Raw genomic sequence first — 17,314 nt, 5'->3', positions numbered from 1 at the left:
ACACATATGCTATAAAGGCCATTCATATACCTTTAGACTTTCAGATACCAGTGCTAATACCTAGCATATTATAAATTCTCTACTGTTCTAATACTAAATCATAGAAAGCTACCATGCAAATCTGGTAATTCTCTTTAGTTTAAATTTTAATTATTCCTTCTATTGAAACACACACATATACATTCAGTATATTAGTAAAATATCTATTATTTTGCATTAATGTAAAAAAGAAATGTTCTGTCAGTTGAGGAATATAGGGGATATTTAAAACAAATATAATTTCACTAGAGTAGCCAAGGAGAGATGTTTTAAGGAACTAAATATCTCTAACTTGATACTCAGTTCAAGAAGCAAAGCAATGGAACTGACCAAGAGTAAAAGCAAGGCACCTTGTGTAATGATGGAAGAGTCTGGTTTCTCATCATCAGGGACTGTACTGCCACTTGCTTCCTCTTTGTGATTTAGTGTAGCCAAAAACTCATGCACAGCTTTCTCCACTTGAGGTCTAAATGTGTGGTTGATCTTTGGATCCACAACCTGAGAAATAATTCGGTCAATACCAGACTCCAACATTCCTGATCTGAAACACAAGATAATTTTTACAGAGAGGTAAAAAAAAATTTTTTTTACTTTATCTGCATTAATTACTTTTAAATAAAATTGTTATCTATTACGTATATGTTCAACCTTAAATTGCCCCAAACCACTCACCTCCATATATGGAGAGAACAGGCAGTGGGAAATATACCACACTACAAGAAAGTCTGTATACCTTTTACCACCAGTGTCACAAGTGGAAATACTGAAGTAGACAAAATAAAAAACAAAACACCCTTAAAACTAGATACAATACACCATATCTAGAGCCCACACTTACAAGTGATGCGTACCTTACCCTAACCCTGGCAGGGCATATGGGAGTAAATGAACATAAAAGCTGAGTTCTGGGTATAAAATAAACCTATGTACTCTACAACTTTTTTTTTTTTAAGCAGAAATATGTAAGCCTTTTTGTAAGTATTAGGATCTCTAGGAAAACTGAAGAACACATACAGAGTATAATTTCATCAAACTTACAAAAAAAAAAAAAAGCAAGCAAGCAAGCTTTAGAAAAACAAAAATAAAACTTAAGACTTCTGGCTTTCTTTGAATATCTTCCTGCTATAAAAACTTATGATTTATTCATTCAACAATTATGTTATGAGTGTCTTCTTAACAGGCACCATGCTAGTCACTGGTTCACTACAAATCAGACCTGATCCTTGGTCTGGCAGGAGAGACAGACACAAACAATTAAAATACCAGATAACAGGCATTACAATACACCATATACTGTAGGGAAAGAGTGGAATAAAGAATCACTAGATATGTTTAAGGTAATCTGGGAATGCTTCACAAAGGGGAGACATTTGTACTGAGCCTTGATTTGCACACAAAGAAGAATGGGTTTAGAGAGATAAACACAAGAGACAGAGGAGCAAAGGAGACAACAAAGTCTGAAAAGTGCAGAAAATCACAAAAGTGTGAGTAAAATAAGAGGACACAGATTTAAGTAATGCACCTAAAACTTAATTCTAAAACAAAACATAGCAAAGTAGACCGAACCACCTGAGGAGCTAATGTTCCTTGGATAGTGCTGGAAGAGCCAGGGGCTGTCCCTTCCAGCTTCTAGGCTTCAGGCTCCCTCTGCAGAATGGGGGGTGTGTTTCTCCTTATATTTTTACAATGCTATTTTTGAGTGCAGCTCGGTCTGGAGTAGAGGATGAATTTGATTTCCATTTCCTGAGGCACTTTGCTGCCTTGTGATACTATGATTTTACTTATGTGGGCCATAGAGAAAAATGAGTCAACACTGCACAAAGGAGGTAACCTGCTTTTTAAAGTTCTAAGATTAAAAAAAAAAGCGCAATTCCTACAAACATTGTTATATCTTAGAGGTGCCTTCAAAATGTAGCAGGTGGAAAAGAAAACAAGGACAAGCAACCTTAAAAATGTTTTAAGGCACAATACAAAGGTATCACATAAAAAATAAAAACCCACCGACCTTAAAATTATTGCTGTGGCCTCTCTCTGCCTATATTCCAGGTCTTTGTCTACTTCAGTCTAGTCTCCCACCGAGGTCAGCTCTGATCTTAAAGTGGAGGCCAGTCCTACTAGTCTCCCACCGAGGTCAGCTCTTAGTGGGCTTACTCGAGTGCGGTGTGGTCACAGGTGCCTCACCAGAGGGGAGAAGGCGAAGCCCTGTATCCATCTAAGGACAAAGGCAAAAGTGCCAGTAGGTGGTATTTTCCTGATTAGAGCTCCTTCCTTGTTTTCCTTTTAAATTGTTCAGTTAAGATCACTATTTAGAACTATCCAGCTAGCATTTTAGGTTCTGCTGTTCAAATGAATGCATAAAAAGACTACTAGATGTTCTGGTAGCTGAAGAACACCTGACAGTAGATGCCCGGGTCTATTCCTATGCTCTGGCATTGAAACATGCAAACACAAAGCCGTTTGAAGTTCCTTTCCTGAAGTTTTAAGGCCAAAGGACAGTAGCCCTTTTTTATAAACAAGACCACCAGGCCTCCTTCACTAAGTCTTTGTATTCAGCTTAATGTAGATTTGAAATTAGCTTTTTAATTAAATAAAAGCCAATGCAGAATACATGTGGTGATATGGAATTGTGATTACAGGTAGGCTGTAGTTTTCATTTAAATACTAAACTCTGGCAAATATTGAGAAAGAACATAAATGCAGATACCCAGTTTTTTTTTAAAGTGTCAGAATATCAATGATTAAATCGAACCATTCAAAAGTGCTGATATTAGCCAGGTTTTGTTCCACAAAAATGGCAATTGTAGATGGTTCAAGCTAATGGTCAACTGAATATTTCTCAAAGTCTCTGTGTGAAAAATTGTTTTGAAATTGTGTTTATAGGGGTTAGTCCCTCCCTATACCAGTAGTTGGACACGACTAAATACTGTAGCGTCTTTAAGGAAGCCTGAAAATGTTATAAACAGTAACATATAACTTTACTAATGGAATTTAAATGAGAGAATATTTTATTTAGAAATAAATAACATGGCTAGAAAAAAATTGACAGATGTCCCAAGTAGAGCAATGACTAAATTCTCCAAGAGAACACCTTTCCTTCCAAAACATTTCTAGAAGTCAGTTCCGCATCCGCCACATAGTAACTGCTGGTAGTCACAAGAACCCATTAATGATGGGGTACAGCAACCCCTCACCAAACAAGATTCTGTGAAAATAACTTTTATTGGTGCTCTAAGAATTGTTAAGTGCTTGATTTTACAAGGACAAGAAACTAATAAATGACTGCTTCTCTCCTCTGTAGATTTTGTATGCTAAGCAGTAAATCAGCCTTCCAATTTAGTATCTTAACATATGAAAAAAAAGAATGCACCCCCCCCCAACCCCTGAAAAAACGGTTTTTAAAGCAATATAATCATTTGTGACAAGGGTGAAAGCACTCAGTAATTAGGAGTACTCTGTAGAAGTAGGGGGTGTGCATGACATTGTTGGTAGGCTTCCAGACCCAGTGTCCCCCACCCTCCCACCCTCCCTCCCCCCTTGCTATTATGGCTACTGTTCTGAAAACCCAGAGAGTAGTTACCCCTAGGTTTGTTTCCCCACACCCAACAGACCTCTACTGCCTCAGGTTTTCAGGAAAGGCTTTGGTTTTTCTCAGTCTTACAATGCAATCCTCCCTGGCAACTTTTCATCTCTCCTGGGCTTTTTAAAAGGTTCCTCAAACATCCTTTAAAATGTAGACTTTAAACCTATTGTTAAATTTCCCCCTTCTCAGGTGGTAGGAGACAGTCTGAGCCCCCAGGCTCCCAGTTTCTAGGATTACCTGGGGCTAAATGGCTCTTTGAACCAGAGTATGCAGTTCTGTTTGTGGAGTTTCCTGCAGGTACAACTATCAGTGAAGTATGCACACTATAGGCTGGCAAGGTTCCTACGGGAGAAGAGGGTATGAAGAGGTGGCAGGCAGAAAATGGATTTGCTCAACAGTGTAAAAGTCACATTTCATTCTAAAAGATGGGCTTGAACGAAAATATCTGTCAAGAGAGGAAGACTAGGCACTCTTTAAATAACAGGCACCCCTTCAGCTGGGAGGGTGAAGCAGAGATCCAGTGTCAAGGTCTTCTTGTCTTGGCAAATATTTATATTCAAGAACAAGATAGTATTGTAAATCTGCTTTTTTGGGAACAAATATGGTGGGGTTTTTTTAGGTCCCTCTAAACATTTCAGCTCTTTTCATTCTCTTTATCTTATGTTTACTCAAAAGTGGCTCTGACAGGTCCCAACACACTTTCCTTTTTTTTTTTTTTTTTTTTTCCCCATAGCATCACTAAAAAGCAGAGTTAAAAGTCATAGTTAAGTGCCAAAAAAAGTGGTGGTGGTGGGTGTATTAGAAGATAGAAGACACAGCCTCAAATCAGATCAGAGGAAATTATTTTAATTGCAATAATCTAGAATATCTTTTTTTGTCAAAGAGCAAGAAAAAAGCCTGATTTCTTAGGGTTAAGAAAATGGTTGTGAATGAACTATAGAAGATATTCCGGCACTTATCATCTATTAATATTCTACCCTATGGTTTTTTGTTTTGTTTTAAGTCACATTGTCATCCTTTCCTTCAGGTATTTCCACAGGTCTACAGGAGAAAATCAGACTAAAATTTATGGGGGAATGTGAAGTGAATTTTAGAATTCACTTTAGAATTCTAAAATTTAGAATTTTAGAGCTCACTCTAAAATTATACTGTAACATATATAAAGCGGCCAACCAAACTTGACAAAACATCATCAGACTTCCATGTAACGTCTCTGCCTTCCAGGGTAGGTAGACATTGTCAAGCTAGCCTCCAGGCTGAGACTTACTTGAGCACTTGCTGTCTAATGTTGTTTCGGAGCTGGTTCTTATTGAGGTGGGGACTCCAAGTATGAGTTGCCAAGTGGTTCGCAACAAAATTGTCAACACGTTGCCTCAGGTTCTGGTAGGCAGGCTGGAGAGGAAAAAAAAAAAAAAACAAATGTTAAAAATCTCCAATGTTATACAATATCAATATTTACAGCCTCAGGAATTTGAGAATCTTTAACAGTGTTAATTTTTTTTTTAGATTACAGTATCAATGTGGCGACTAAGTTTCTCAGCTTAGGACCATGCCACTTCAGGACAACTGAAGACATTCAACTGCTACTTATTTTGTCTAAGACACAATGTTTGGAGATGTAAAGAACACAAAGAAGTAAGACATCCCTCTTATTTATATACAAGGGACTAGAAAATAAGACAGATATTAGTGTTAGCTGATTTGGAGCAAAGAAAAGGAGAGGAGTAGAGGAATTAAGTCTTCATTGAGAACAAGGCATTTGAGTTGGACCTTCAAGGTTTCCCCAACACAGAGCTGGTAATTGGAAAGGTGGGCCTTGCACATACAGCCAACAATAGAAGCAAAGACCAACTGGACGAGAAAACGTGGAGGTCAGGTGAGTTTGGAGGCCTTCAATTTGTTTGGAGAAGAGAATATAAAAAAGGAGTGATATGAGGCTGGAGACAGCTTGGGGGCGGGGTTTGAAGGGCTTCGGGTACCACAAGACTGGGATTAGGGGGTTTAGAACTGGAACCCACTGCACACAAGCAGAGTGAAATGTGATAGCTGAATTTTCTGATAATTAATCTTCTGATAGAGGGTAAAGAGACACAAAATATACTTAGGAAAGGATGCAAGAACTCCAGTGATGAAGGTCTATATTAGGGTGGTAGAAATGGGCTGAAAGGCATGGAACCAAGAGAAGTTATAGAGGGCCAACACTAGAACTAGGCACTAAATTTGATGTAAGGTAGTTGGGAATGATTTTGTCCCCTCCACCCCAGGGGACATTAGATGATGTCTGGAGACGTTTTTGGTTGTCAAACCTCAGGGAGCTGCTACTGGTATCTCGTGGGTAGAGGGTAGAGATGCTGCCGAATAGCCTAGAGTGCAGAGGGTAACCCAGAACAACAAAGAACCATCCAGCCAAAAACGTCATCAGTGCTGAAGGTGAGGACCCCTAAGGTAAGGGGAGCAGGAGAGAAGACACAGATTGTGTCACTTCTTAAAAGGAAGGAGTATTTGACCACTCCAGCAGGACTGCATACTCCATTCAGAGAGGCTCCTCTCACCGACCCCCCCCCTCCCCCGCCCTCCAACTCATGTTCTTTCAATCTACCCGGTCTGCAAAGAGGGTGGAGGGCAGGGGGGCCACTCCTATCTTACCTTCTATCACTTTCTCCTTCACCAGATTCTGCCTCAGTCCTTCCACACTGACTGGTCTCTACTTTGAATGCTCAGCTCCATATAGCTAGATGGCTCCTTCAGGTCCTTCAGTGATGGCTCAAGTATCACCTTACTGAAATCTTCCCCGGAAAACTCACTGAACACAAATCAGCAACCCTTTCTACCCTCACCCTGCATTATTTATTCCATAGAACCTATGACACATTACTTCCTGCCTGTTTTTCTCTGCTGGGATGCAACTCCATAACAGCAGGGAGGTTTTGTTCACTGCAATATCCTGGCATCTAACACAGTGCCTGGTACATATTTGTTGGGTGAATAAATATATATGCTCTTTGATATTCCTTTCAAATTTAAAAAGAAAAAGGCAATAATCACAGTGACTAGAAGCCATTTGTAACTGAGAAAGTATCCAAAAATCGGCCTCTGTTACCTGGGGAGAAAGGCTGGTGAGCTCCCTGCCTGGGACAGAATGATGGGCCTCTCTTGATCTTCCCTCTCCACTCTCCAGTGTGACCTCAGAACAAAAGGGTCAGAATAGCCTTGTAATCTCTCCGCTTGCTCCAGGAATCTGGGAACTAGTAATCTATATAGCAGAGGAGCCTCAGCAGTAGTTAGATCTTGATGTCCAAGGCTCCAATTCTTTGATAGAAGGCTGATTTGGTCTGCTATGGTCATTCCTCTCTTGGTTGGTTAAGGACCATCAATGACCCCAGGATAGTTTGGAGGGTTTTACAGACTTGTGGAGTGGCAGCAGACTTTGGTTATTTCTCATCTTGCTTTAAACACACAGGACTGGATGACAGTTTTGCTCTTGGAAAGCACCTGATAGGTATTAAATGTCTTGATTTTTAAATATGCATGTGACTGACACTCTAGTTACTGCTACGACCCTATACAGTATATACTGCAGGTCAGAGTTTGACATAAAGCAGGTCAGTCTTCAGGGTGTCAATTATCAAAAGCACCATACCACAAGTGGTCTCAATTATAAGGTGTTCTTACAGCTGAGACTCAACAGTTCCATTAAAGTGATGCTCCTTTGCATGAGGGAATCTTATGTCTATTCTGGCCCATTCATCACATTAAGAGGATGTTGAGCTCATATGGAAAAAAAAAAAAAAAAAAACTTGGCTTCTGTATGTTTTCTGAGACTTTCAAACTTGTCTTTTTTTTTTATTTAAATAAGGAAAGGGAGTATAAGATGCTACAAAATAAGAACAAATACTTTAAATTAAAATCTACATGATTGTAAAGCTACAGAAGAGGAAGACAATCATGGGAGAAAGCAGCAAGATAATCAACCAGAAACATCAGGCACAGAGGTAGAAAGACAAAGGGAAAAAGAGGGGAGGCATCAGGAGTGAAGAAAGAGACATGAGAGGTGAGGAAAGAATTTCCACCATACCCAGGCTTCCTCTTCTGCCAGGGAAGGGCTATCATTTCAGTTCTACTCTTCTCTAGTTTCAAACATTAAAACAAGGGACCTTATTCTGCGGCCACTGAACTCCTTGAAACTATATACTAGGTTGAGCCATGTGTAATTGATTATAGTAAACCATTTCTGAATTTTAAAGACTGTATTTTAATGTGTACATGTCCGTTTTTCTTAGGAGATTGTAAAGGCAACTGTGCTTCCTTCCTTCCCACCAATAAAGGTTTTAAGACTCCACTTTGAGAGGATGTGGCAGGGACATTACCAACAGGCAACAATAACATTTAGTGGCAACAAGATGAAGAAAAAGTTGAGCCTTAGATATTGTAGTGCCTCCATCAGCATATTTAAGTTTCCAATGTGGGTACACAAAGACAAAATACAGACAGGTCTCTAAGTTTCTGAGAACAGCAAAATGAGATCTCTGCTTGCTCGATACAAATAACCAGCTTTGGGTAACATCTACCTGGACTTGTCTGATCTCCCATTAAGGAAAAAAAAGGGGGGGGGGACAATTGGCATTATTTTCAAAAAGATGGCTGTGCATATTCCCTAAAACAAAGAGGGTAAACTATATACTTCCTACGTAGAAAAACATCCCCAAGCATACTGAATTCTCTGTGGTGTTAAAACCCCAACACTGTAAACAGGTGCCCTTCTACCAGGTCTACCAGGTGGACCGGGGGTATCCCCAGACTGCCCAGACGGTTTTCCCCAGAGGAGACAGCAGAATTGCGTGCAGTTCTCATTCAATCCTGGTGAACTTTGCATCTCCCGAGGAAGAATCTGTGGAATCTGCAAACGCTCTTTTCTCAAAGACATGGGGTTTCCTCAGAGAGGCTGAATGTGGGACGCCCGGGTGGCTCAGGGGTTGATCCTCTGCCTGCAGCCCAGGGCGTGCTCCTGGAGACCCGGGATCGAGTCCCGCGGCGGGCTCCCCGCATGGAGCCTGCTTCTCCCTCTGCCTGTGTCTCTGCCTCTCTCTCTCCTCTCTGTGTATTCTCATGAATAAATAAATAAAATCTTAAAAAAAAGAAAAAAAGAAAAGAAAAAAGAAAGGCTGAATGTGGGGCAGCCCGTGGCTCAGCGGTTTAGCGCCGCCTGCAGCCCAGGGCGTGATCCTGGAGACCCTGGATGGAGTCCCGCGTCGGGCTCCCTGCACGGAGCCTGCTTCTCCCTCTGCCTGTGTCTCTGCCTCTCTCTGTGTGTCTCTCATTAAGAAATAAATAAAATCTTAAAAAAAAAAAAAAGAAAGTCTGAATGTCTTTCAGACTTTTCAAAGTCTGAGAAAATCTTCATCCTATCAAAACCCCAATCCGAAGGATCCAACCAGATATAAGCCCAAACCTCCAATTTTGCTTCCAACTGAAGCCTCCTGCCTCAAGCGGCTTCCCGAACTCCAGACTCCTTTCCCCATCCGGCCGCTCCCTCCTGGGGTCCTCTGCTCCTTCTCTGCGGGACCGGCTAAGGGTACCCCATTCCTGCTACCTCCGCTTTCACTCTGACATTTGGCACAAAGTCCTTCCCCTCGGAGCCCCTCTTCCCACGCGAGGAAGCGCCCCGCGGACTCTCCCCTTCCCCGCCGCCGTGCACCACGCACTCCGGGCCGCATCCTTCCACTTCCATCTCTGCGGCCACCTGTCCTCCATCCTCTCCCCACTGAATGGCTCGGCGGGCCGCACCCCAGCCCCCCGTCCCCCCCGTCACCTCGGAGCAGCGACCGGACCTGACCCAGCTCACCCGGGCCGTCTTCGGCGGGAACAGGGGTCCCGGCCCTCCCAGGCCGCCTGACCCCAGCGCCCCCCCCCCCGCCCCCCGGTGCCCGGCAACGCGCACTGCAAACAGGTGGATACGCTGTCACTCAACGGTTTCTGCAAAGGACGCAGACGGGGCTCTTACCGCCCGGGAATCCTCGGGAGGACCCGGAGTCACTTGGATGCAAAGTAAGCCGCGAAAAGGCATCACCGGAGCCGGAGCCGGAGCCCGTTAGTGTTTGCAGGCGCGTCTCCCTGCCGTGCGCTACGCCCCAGGCGCGGAGGCGGCGCCGCACCCAGTGGACGCGGGCCCCGGCGGTTAAACGGCCGGACGGCGGCGAATGAATGAGCGCGGCGAGCCTCGCACCGCACCCGGCGCCCGGGGGCCGGCGGCCGCTCGCGCAGGAACCGAGCGCGGATGCCGGCGGGGCCCGAGGAGCCGGCCCCGGGCCCCCCGCCGCGCGCCCGCAGCCCCCGCGGCCCCCGCGGCCCCCGCAGCCCCCGCGCGCGCCGCACCTTGGTGTCCACGTCGGCCAGGCAGTCCCGGCGGAACTGGTCGAAGAGCCCCTGGCTCTTGAGGTGGTTCACGATCATGGCCACGAGCTGCGGGTCCCCGGCGCCGGCCCCCGCGCCCCCCGCCGCGCCCGCGCCCGCGCCCGCGCCCGGGCCAGTCCCGGGGCCCGGCGGCGGCGGCGGCGGCTGCGGCTGCGGCGGCGGCGGCGGCGGCGCCGGAGGGGGCGGCTGCGGCTGCGGGTTGGTGGCCATGGAGGCCTGGGCCGGGGAAGGCGCGGGCCCGGGCGGGCGGGCGCTCCGGGGAGGCGGCGACTGCACCGGTCCCGCCGCCTGAGGGAAGCCAACGGGATGTTGTGACGGAACCAGCGGATCCCGAGCAACCCCGGAAGTGAAAGGGAACCAGGGGAAGAGAGGAAAAGGCGGCGACACCACCAAGGAAGGTGCGGCGACGGGGGCCGCGAGGGGCCAGTTCCGGCCGCCCGCGGGCGCCCTCGCGAGGCCCGGCTGCGGCGGCGGCACAGGCGGCGGCGGCACAGGCGGCGCAACGGAGCGCACCGCAAGGGGCCGGGGCCCAAAGGCGCGGTCCAGGAGTCCGGGGTGGTCGGGCGTGGAGCCACGCGACTCCTCGGGCCGGGTGCCGGCTGGGCGCCCGCGGGGACTGGCCCGGCGCCACGCGCGGTGGCAAGTAGGCCTGAGGCTCTTGCTCCCGCTTCACGGAGCAGCCGAGGTCCACACTCGTTTATAATGCCAACCGCGGGCGCAGCTGCCTGTCCGAGCTGGCCTGTCCGTTTCCCGCGTCACAGGCCCCGCTTGCTTCCGAGCAGGTAACTCCGAGCAGGTAGCTCCGAGCAGGTGGCCCGAGCAGGTGGCTACGGGCAGGTGGCCCCGGGCAGGTGGCTACGGGCAGGTAGCTCCGAGCAGGTAGCTCCGAGCAGGTAGCTCCGAGCAGGTGGCTCCGAGCAGGTGGCCCCGGGCAGGTGGCTACGGGCAGGTGGCTACGGGCAGGTAGCTCCGAGCAGGTAGCTCCGAGCAGGTAGCTCCGAGCAGGTGGCCCGAGCAGGTGGCTACGGGCAGGTAGCTCCCAGCAGGTAACTCCGAGCAGGTGGCCCCGAGCAGGTGGCTACGGGCAGGTGGCTCCGAGCAGGTAACTCCGAGCAGGTAGCTCCGAGCAGGTGGCCCGAGCCGATGGCTACGGGCAGGTAGCTCCCAGCAGGTAACTCCGAGCAGGTAGCCCCAGGCAGGTAGCCCCTAGCAGGTAGCCGCTAGCAGGTGGCTCCGAGCAGGTGGTTGCAGGGGCCTCCCGTCCGTGTCCCCCCCCCCCACCCCGCGTTCCCGTGGGCGTTGGCGCTTGCTCTCCCGAGTGTGCCTGCGGCTTTTAGTTCTGAGGGTCCCCCCCGCCCCCATCACTCTGATGGTAACAGGTGACGCGGATTCGCCTCGCACTCGGGCCCAGGCAGGGCGCTCAGGCTGCAGAACAAGAATGACCTAGTCTTGGTACTGTCCGCAATTTGCAAATCAGGAAGCTAAAGCCCCGAGACCCTTATTATTATTATTTTTTAAGATTTTTATTTATTCATAAGAGACACAGGGAGAGAGAGAGAAGCAGGCTCCATGGACCCGGGATCACGCCCTGAGCCAAAGGCAGCCGGTCACCACTGAGCCACCCAGGTGGTGCCCTGAGACCTTTAGTAAAAATGCCAAAGTTTATAGTAGGGACAGCAAGACAATCCCCTGATTCTGGACTGAGGTTTTGTTTTTTTTTGTTTTTGTTGTGTTTTGTTTTGTTTTTTGAATTACTGTTCTTACAATGTGCAAGTAAAATAAGTAGTGTAATATTTTCGTAATTCTTTAGTCAAATGTAAAGTTTATTGGAAAATGCATCTTGGCGAATCGGATGTTGTTGCTTTTACAAATTTATATGTCTGTGGATGAATATGTCCTATTGGTGGAAAAAGAAAGGCTGAGCACCTCCTCCTCCTCCTCCTCCTCCTCCCCCCCCCCCCTCCTCCTCCTCTAGTTGTATGCCCTGAGAAGCTGCATTCATATAAACAGACTTTTTCAGTTTCTGGGACACATAACAAATAGACTTTATTAAAGTATCAAATGACTATAAATTAGATTTTTTTTTCTTTCTTCAATGAGATGTACCTTTTTAAACCTGATATACTCAAAAGTTTGGAGAAAATTGGGATGCCTGGGTGGCTCAGCGTTTTAGCACCTGCTTTCAGCCCAGGGCATGCATGATCCTGGAGACACGGGATCGAATCCCACGTCGAGCTCCCTACATGGAGCCTGCTTCTCCCTCTGCCTGTGTCTCTGCCTCTCTCTGTGTGGTTCTCATGAATAAATAAATAAAATCTTTAAATAAATAAAATAGGGCAGCCCCGGTGGCTCAGCGGTTTACTGCCGCCTTCAGCCCAGGGCATGATCCTGGGGTCCAGGATTGAGTCCTGCATGGAGCCTGCTTCTCCCTCTGCCTGTGTCTCTGCCTCTCTCTCTCTCTCTCTCCCCACCGTGTCTCTCATGAATAAATGAATAAAAAAATCTTTAAAAAGTTTGGAGAAAATCTAGACATTGTACATTGTCATAAATGGTTTTAGATACATTGCTTTTTAAAATTTTGTTTCCTTAACCGATTATTCAGTTTTGTTTTTGTCAAAACTTTGCAGATAATGATACAGCTCATTCAGGTTGAAACTTTGTCAAGCATGGAAAATGTTTGTCATATACCCTAATTAACAGAGCCTGTTTTCATGTCAAACTAGCCAAATTGGATTTACTTTCCATGAGAAACAGTTTGGCTTCATTGTTTCATCTTCTTTTTTTTTTTTTTTTAAGATTTTATTTATTTATTCATAGACACACAGAGAGAGGCAGAGACACAGGCAGAGGGAGAGGGAGAAGCAGGCTCCATGCAGGGAGCCTGATGCGGGACTCGATCCCAGGTCTCCAAGATCACACCCCAGGCTGCAGGCAGCGCCAAACCGCCGCGCCACCAGGGCTGCCTGGCTTAATTGTTTCAATTCAAATAAAGTGTCATGCCTTTTGAGGATTCTAATGAAGACTGCAGAGAGAAAAAGTGATGGAATGAATCTTAAAAGATTATTACTAAAAGCAATGAAGATTAAAATAGTGTAAGACACAATTGTTTTATCCATTTTCAAAATTAGTACTGAAAATAAGATGCAAATTTGATGTTTCCCTTAATTATCAACAATGCAATACAATATGTTGCTGAATAATACGTTATTCATTTGCTAAGCGTGTAGAAAGACATGGCATTTATTTAGTATATATGGGTGCATGTATCATTTATTTAGCTTTTGGGGAATAACTAAGAATCATCCATAAAAATTCAGCAAAACTCCATAAATTTAATTAGGAAGAGTGATCAAACTTTTAAAAAATACATTGAAACAATAAGACATTTGCTGCTAAAAAATAAACTGGTCCAGTGGCTGGTAAGTTTTTTGTTTTAGGGTCCTGGGTGGCTTAGTGGTCTGCCTTCAGCTCAGGTCATGATCTCAGGGTCCTGGGATCCAGTTCAGGCTCCCTGCTCTGCAGGGTGTCTGCTTCTCCCTCTCCCTATGCCCCTCCCCCCTACTCATGCTCCTGTGTTCGATGATCTCTCTCAAATAAACAAAATCTTAAAAAATTTTTGTTTTGTAAACAACATATAGAAAATCCTAAATATTTTCTAAAATGTAGTAAGATGAGGGCAGCCCCAGTGGCTCAGCGGTTTAGCGCCGCCTTCAGTCCAGGGCGTGATCCTGGAGACCTGGGATCGAGTTCCATGTCGGGCTCCCTGCATGGAGCCTGCTTCTCCCTCTGCCTGTGTCTCTGCCTCTCTCTTTGTGTCTCTCATGAATAATTAAATAAAATCTTAAAAAAAAAATGTAGTAAGATGAGAAGTGATCGTAATTTAAATAGATGATTCACAAGTGATATTATAAAATGTGTGTTAACTGTCTTACTGCACATTGAATTTAAAAGAAATAACAATATTTGTATCCATGGGTTCAAGTTACACTGGGTACATATATAGTAGATACAGTATAACTTGAACAGTTTGGCAGCCTTATAAAATAAGCTGGTTACATTGAACAGAATGAGGGGCACTGATCTGTACTGTTCAAAGATACTGTTCTTTACTCTTCAAGACAAGTCCTAGAGAGGAGTATTTTGAATAACTGAAGGGGAAATGGCATATATTTAAATTTAAAAAATTATTTTAAGCAGTCATCATTTCTTACCCATGACTTCTTTGATCTCTCCTGTGACTTTCTTTAGAAACAGTAATTTTGGCAATAGTGTGAGGTCTTGAAAAAAAAATTGCCATTGTTCCCCAATCCCATCGTCTGTGCCTGAATTCAGAACATTCTGACAAGAACCAAATACTTATCTCTCTGAAGGTGATTGACCTCTCATTTTGTTTCTAAAGTCTGATGCTAAGGTGATGGTTAACAAACTTCATTAATACTTTGGGAATGAAGGGAATGATACAATATGTTGCTAAATTTATATTATTTGTTATAATAATATAAATTGTTGTCAGTTATAACTTACTGATAGTCATTTGTACCCTTGGACACCATACTCCTGCCAAGTATCTGGCCCCTGTGATGTCCTCTCTTCTATAGACCAGCCTGCCTCACCCCTACCCCATCCTCTAAACCCAGTCTCTGTGGTTGATCCAGTGAAGGTCAACCATTGGTTTTGTAATAGGACTATCTCCTAACCCGCATCTACTGATTGGGCAGGATCATTTCCTTTCCCTCACCTCCCCAGGTCTTCCCCACCCAAAACCAGGCCTGAGGCCTTGCCTTTCATAATCAAAAGACTGACCAATATAATTTCCTAAATGGCCCTCCATCAACTGCAAAGCCCAGGTGAAACCTTGAAAGTTCATGTTTTCAATGACAATAGAACATATTTTTAGGTGGGGTTCAAGCACCTATTAAGGTTTTGTGAGGTTGTGTGGGAGAGAAGTATTATTTGCCTTTCCACAGCATACTCCATGCTCTCAGGTTTCCCTCTATTTCTGTTGCAGTATAAAGTCACCAGTACAGGTAGAGATAGTGGTTAGTCAGAGCATTATAAAATGTGAATGTGAGAAGGGGGGATTGATTGCTTTTTCTCTTGAAAGAACTTGAAAGAATTGCAACTTGCTCTGAGGTCAGGACAAAGGTAGGGTGGCACAGGGGGATGGTAGGTTAGAGGGGGAGAGGAGTGGTTCCACAGCAACATTTGGCAGACACTGGAAACCTCATTCCTTGCCAGTCTGGAAGCTTAAGAGTAGAGGTGCTTTGGAAATGGTGGCTGTATGAGCGCATGTTACCTGGAAGAGCTGCAGAATTCAAGAAGGCAGCTGAGACCTAGCTGATAGGAAAATGGATGATGGAGACTGGGACAGCAAGATTGTAGGAGTGGCAGCAAAGAACCAGGATTGGACTACATAATAAGCCCCTGGTATATTGGGGCAAGAACTCCAGAGGTGGAGAGAAATCAGGAGGGGGGCAGGGAAGGGATGCTTTCCTATGAAGTGGGATATCAGTCACCATAGTTATTCATACTTTATGCAATGGGAGAGTCCTAGTGTGGGTAATCTGGAAGATTAGCTGTGGTTCTCAAACTTTAGCACGTGTCAGAAATCTCCTGGAGGGCTGGTCAACACACAGTGCCGGCTGCTTGCCCAGGGTCTGATTTGGTAGGTCTGGGACAGGGCCTGATACTTTGTGTTTTCAACAAATGTTGGGTCACCATCTGAGAAATAACAGATTAGACAAGCCACACCCCACAGGCCTAATCTGGTTTACCTGTCTATAAATATTCATGGAACATAGCCATGCCCATTGCGTTTGCTTTGTGTCCATTGTCTGGCTGCTTTGGCTGCAAGTTGTATGGTTGGCAAAGGTGAGACAAATTACCATATGGCCCTTTATAGAAAAGGTTTGCCAACAGTTGGGCAGAAAGGCAGCAAAGGTGTGGTTGTGAGACTTTCCAGTTGTATTCAAGAACTGCCATTCACTAGATAACAAGTTGATTCCCTGAACAGAGGAGATAATGCCTAATTCACAGGGTAGCCAAGTCACATAAATGACAGTGGTTTGTAATATGCAGCCCAGATAAAGTGAATCATTACAAATGGGTAGACTTTGTGGGGTGCCTCTGTGGCCCAGTCAGTTAAGTATCTGTCTCTGGATTTCAGCGCAGGTCATGATCTCAAGGTGGTGAGGCCGAGCCCCACATCTGAGATTCTCTCCTGCCTCTCCTCCTTGAGTTCTCTCTAAAATAAGTAAGTAAGTAAGTAAATAAATAAATAAATAAATAAATAAATAAATAAATATAAAGCCTTAAAAAAAAAAAAAGAATGGGTGGAATTTGGCAAGAGAGAAACGAAAAGCTCTGTAAGTTAAGGAAAGATCAGGCTATAAAGGAAGAGGTTCAGAGTGTGCCACAAATGAGATTATAATCAAGGTAGAAAACCAGGTCTTTAGTATGGCACTGGGTACATACTATGTGTATAGGGAATGTTTATTTATTATGGGATATTTATTTCATTTCTTTTAGAAATACTCTGTGATGTAGCCCATCAATTAACATTAAACTGTCCGTTAAGATACATGCAGATTTGGTACTTTGTAAAGAAATTGCTCTTGGCCTTGGGGGAGGGAGGTAATGGGTATAGCAAGATAGAATTCTAAAATATGAATTTTCTCATCTATGTTTGGGGAACCCTGATAGCCATTTATCTTTCCTTTAAGTGATTGCCTTTTCGTCATATTTTTTCCATGCTTTCTAGTTTGAACACTTTTTTTTTTTTTTTTCATAAGAAGATATTCCTTTGGGGTGCCTGGGTAGCTCAGTCGATTAAGCATCTGCCTTTAGCCTGGGTCATGCTCCTAGATTCCTTATATGGAGCACTACAGTGGGCTCCTTGCTCAGCGGGGAGTATGCTTCTCCCTCTCCCCTCTGCTCCTCCTCCTGAGTTAGGGACAAACAGGGCTAGGCAGGACTAGGTAGGGGACCACTGAAACAGGCTCACAAAAATCCCCAAAATGCTGAGGTACGGAAACCAGAGATAAGGGAACAAGCCAGACCACCCTGCCCTAAGGTGTAGGTGGAGGTGTCTTGTTATAACAGCCGTGTATAACCAACAAAAAATCATCAGACTCTAAAAAGGAAGTAAGCCATTAAAGATGTTATCACTAGTCCTTATTCAATGGCGATATCAACAGGTGTGTTAAAAGGATTTAGTTCCCTGAATAGGCTCTCAATAAAAGACCAACCCTACAAGCCCCAGTGGCAACCTTGTCGGGACCCCTC

The 17,314-nt window shown here is 45.1% G+C and overlaps 1 protein-coding gene and 2 long non-coding RNA genes across 11 annotated transcripts in view; 2 read left to right on the top strand and 1 right to left on the bottom strand.

Moving 5' to 3' along the window:
* BOD1L1 (biorientation of chromosomes in cell division 1 like 1) overlaps positions 1 to 10,240 on the bottom strand; it is a 55,009-nt gene extending 44,769 nt beyond the window's left edge. For 3 of the 4 annotated variants that reach the window (XR_005357231.1, XM_038533370.1, XM_038533371.1), the window contains exons 1-3: positions 9,992 to 10,240; positions 4,887 to 5,011; positions 390 to 580 (exon numbers count right to left, since the gene is read on the bottom strand). Coding sequence is in view for 3 of the 4 variants with exons in the window: in XM_038533370.1 (XP_038389298.1) it covers positions 390 to 580; positions 4,887 to 5,011; positions 9,992 to 10,240 (565 nt within the window). In the remaining variant the exon portion in view is untranslated. Of the gene's footprint in view, positions 1 to 389; positions 581 to 4,886; positions 5,012 to 9,620; positions 9,717 to 9,991 lie in introns of those variants that run through there. The other variant, XM_038533372.1, reaches the window with a different exon arrangement.
* Positions 4,757 to 8,626, top strand: LOC119871243. Of its 4 annotated transcripts, none has more exons than XR_005357233.1 (3): positions 4,757 to 4,844; positions 5,126 to 5,495; positions 6,291 to 8,626. It is a non-coding gene; the product is annotated as an uncharacterized LOC119871243 (long non-coding RNA). The 4 variants fall into 4 exon arrangements; XR_005357235.1 differs by lacking the exon at positions 4,757 to 4,844 and adding an exon at positions 4,853 to 4,933; XR_005357234.1 differs by lacking the exon at positions 4,757 to 4,844 and adding an exon at positions 4,860 to 5,002 and having other exon boundaries at positions 5,126 to 5,254.
* A 303-nt stretch (positions 10,241 to 10,543) lies between the features above and the next one.
* LOC111094898 overlaps positions 10,544 to 17,314 on the top strand; it is an 82,402-nt gene continuing 75,631 nt past the window's right edge. For all 3 annotated transcript variants that reach the window (XR_005357228.1, XR_005357230.1, XR_005357229.1), the window contains exon 1: positions 10,544 to 10,812. This is a non-coding gene — a long non-coding RNA (uncharacterized LOC111094898). The remainder of the gene's footprint in view (positions 10,813 to 17,314) is intronic.

This window comes from Canis lupus, chromosome 3 (genome assembly GCF_011100685.1).
Source record: "Canis lupus familiaris isolate Mischka breed German Shepherd chromosome 3, alternate assembly UU_Cfam_GSD_1.0, whole genome shotgun sequence".
NCBI classification, from domain to species: domain Eukaryota; kingdom Metazoa; phylum Chordata; class Mammalia; order Carnivora; family Canidae; genus Canis; species Canis lupus.
The sequence above is the reverse complement of the archived record's forward strand: the minus strand, read 5'-3'. Positions and strand labels throughout refer to the sequence as shown.